At 35.7% G+C, this 2,391-nt stretch overlaps 1 protein-coding gene across 1 annotated transcript; it reads left to right on the top strand.

Annotated features, from left to right (window-relative positions):
• The first annotated feature begins 469 nt into the window (after positions 1 to 469).
• Positions 470 to 1,862, top strand: LOC119085048 (chromobox protein homolog 5-like). Its single transcript, XM_037195260.1, has 4 exons — positions 470 to 637; positions 726 to 860; positions 924 to 1,023; positions 1,308 to 1,862. Exons 1-4 carry the CDS (start codon positions 635 to 637, stop codon positions 1,577 to 1,579), a joined length of 510 nt encoding a protein of 169 aa, XP_037051155.1. The 5' UTR covers positions 470 to 634; the 3' UTR covers positions 1,580 to 1,862.
• The last annotated feature ends 529 nt before the right edge of the window (positions 1,863 to 2,391 follow it).

Below are 2,391 nucleotides of genomic sequence, written 5' to 3'. Positions count from 1 at the left end.
ACTTGATTTAAATTAGGTCACATTCAAGCACCTGTATTGACCTGTATTCAACGAATCTGAAGTGATGAATTTCATTGGGTTCAGGCACACTAATTGCACCTGAAATCTAAGAATACGCGCTCAGGTCAGGTCCAAGTGCATTAGCAAAAAATATTTATCAGCTGAATAGTTAACCTTACTGTGTTCAAAGCCGTTACCGTTATCCAAGCAATGAAAGTTTTAAAATTTTTAGACAGAAGGTACTAGTAAACTGAGGCTTCACTTGAGCCATGAAGAACACTAAGTCGCATCGCTTTTCCTAAAGTTAACAAATATTTGGCGTAAATGACAAATTTTTAGACCGAAACCGATCTTTCCCCAAATTTGTACAGAATTACGCGACCTGAAAAAATTGTTTACGGTTGTTGTTGTTGTTGTTGTAGCGACAAATAACATATGTGGCTTTGTTGAATGATTTGTTATCCTCTTGTTCAAGTCAAATTCAACTCCCTTGTTCATTGTCGAAATATAGCTGGGTCAGCTGCACGCGGTTCGATTTATTATTATTTTAGTTTTACTTTTATTGAGTGAATGTTGTGTTTTCGTCTTTTATTTGATTTTTTAACAAATTTCTTCATAAAAATTTTCACAAAAAATGGTAAGCGGCAAAATATGCTGGTGTTCTGTTTCCGAATAAAACCTTGCTTTTCACGAACCAACCTACCGCATTTGAATGTACAATGTAGGCACGAACTTTCGATAGAAAAGCTCAGGAATCATTCCGAGAATTGGAAGATGAACGGTGCTGCACACTATACGCCGACGATCCGAATGTTTTCGCTGTTGATGAAATCGTAGATATTCGAGCAGTCACCACTGAGGTTAACGATTCAAAGTTTTCATCGTTAATGTGATTAAGCGATTGATAACGATGCCAATTTCAGATTGAATATTTGGTAAAGTGGACCGGCTATACTGCGGTATGGAACGAATGGGTATCCGAGCGGAATGTGACTTCTGATTTGAAGAGAGAATTTTCAAGAGGTATGTTCTAATTGATCATTCTTCGGAATTAGCTTTAAAAACGGTTTTTCTGGTGATCCAGAATCCATTATGTCATTTCATATTGACATTGAATTATCGGTTCAGTAAGGAACTCATTTTTATACCGAAAGTTTCATCCAAAAAATTAGCAGAATTGAATTGATTTCAATTCGTTCCAATCCTTCACACAGAAGATGTTGAAATCTCACTCGATTTAAACCTAGATTGAATAAGATTATCAGATGACAAACCATATTGTCAAAGTGTTTGTTCCTTTGTTTCAGCGAACAAGGAGAAAGTGATGAAATGGATGAAGAGAGTAAGAGCGCTAGAGGAACGTCGAAAAAATATCAAAATTGAGACCGGCGCTACAACAACTATTAAGAAAGAATTCGAAGAAGAGAAGCCAAACGAATCTCAGCTTTCACTATGGACTGCTGTGAAAAAAGAAGACAATGAACGAGAGGTTACGCCGACGTCTGCGACATTGTCGGATCAATCGATCATTGGAAACAATATACCGGTATCGGTTCAGCTGAAGACGGAATTTGAATGAAGAAAATTGGTTCTTTCCAAGAGCGCGTAAAAGATATCTATTTTATTCAGTGGCCGATTAAATGTGATTTCTCGACCAATTTCGATCGCGGCGCGTTAACTTGTCAGTGAAAGTGATGATTAAAGATGTCAATTAACTTTGGTCGATCGTGTTCAAATAGTGAAATGAATGGAAATTATTTTTTTTTTGCATCGCTCTGAGAGTTGTAAAAATCTAGTTTTATTACCTCGTCGTTCCCTATTTTTAAATTTGTATATTTTTTTGTTAAACCTAATTAAATCCTCAAACGTTGTTCTGTTAGTTTTCATTTGAGAGCAGCGACGATTTAAATTGTAACTGAAAGACAATTTCAAACATATCTGTAAAACTGATACTCCTGGCCAATCGGGATTGTATCGTTACATGAACTGTCTTAGAGGAATCAAAGGGAAATTTAAAGGGAAAGTAAAGGCTGCATCTGATTAGCATAGAACTTATCATTCGCTATCCTCCAATTTTGTCAAGACGTAGTATTTTGCCTATTTCTTCAAGCAAATAAGCCTTAAACTAACTTCTATACTATCATGGCCGATTATTGGTAAAATAATTTACCGAAACTAACTGAAATTACCAAAATTAAGCGAATTTTGCTGAAATTTACCGCATCTGTATTTCGATAAATTCAGGAAATATTCGGTAAATTTCGGTAAGTTAGAGAAATAAATTTACCAATAATCGTCGTTCCTGCAAACCAAAGAAAATTTTTGGTGTATTTCCGTCAGCCTCGAGACTATTATCAATTTACTTGGATAGATTCAACTGACTGCTGATAC

Source organism: Bradysia coprophila, unplaced genomic scaffold, assembly GCF_014529535.1.
Source record: "Bradysia coprophila strain Holo2 unplaced genomic scaffold, BU_Bcop_v1 contig_94, whole genome shotgun sequence".
Lineage (NCBI taxonomy): Eukaryota > Metazoa > Arthropoda > Insecta > Diptera > Sciaridae > Bradysia > Bradysia coprophila.
Note: the sequence above shows the minus strand (reverse complement) of the source record. Positions and strands in the feature narration are given on the sequence as shown.

Bases quoted from the DNA above. Each gene is read 5' to 3' on its own strand.
- LOC119085048 (XM_037195260.1), top strand. The intron at 861-923 runs GTTAACGATTCA...TGCCAATTTCAG, and splicing joins TTCGAGCAGTCACCACTGAG to ATTGAATATTTGGTAAAGTG. The intron at 1,024-1,307 runs GTATGTTCTAAT...CCTTTGTTTCAG, and splicing joins GAAGAGAGAATTTTCAAGAG to CGAACAAGGAGAAAGTGATG.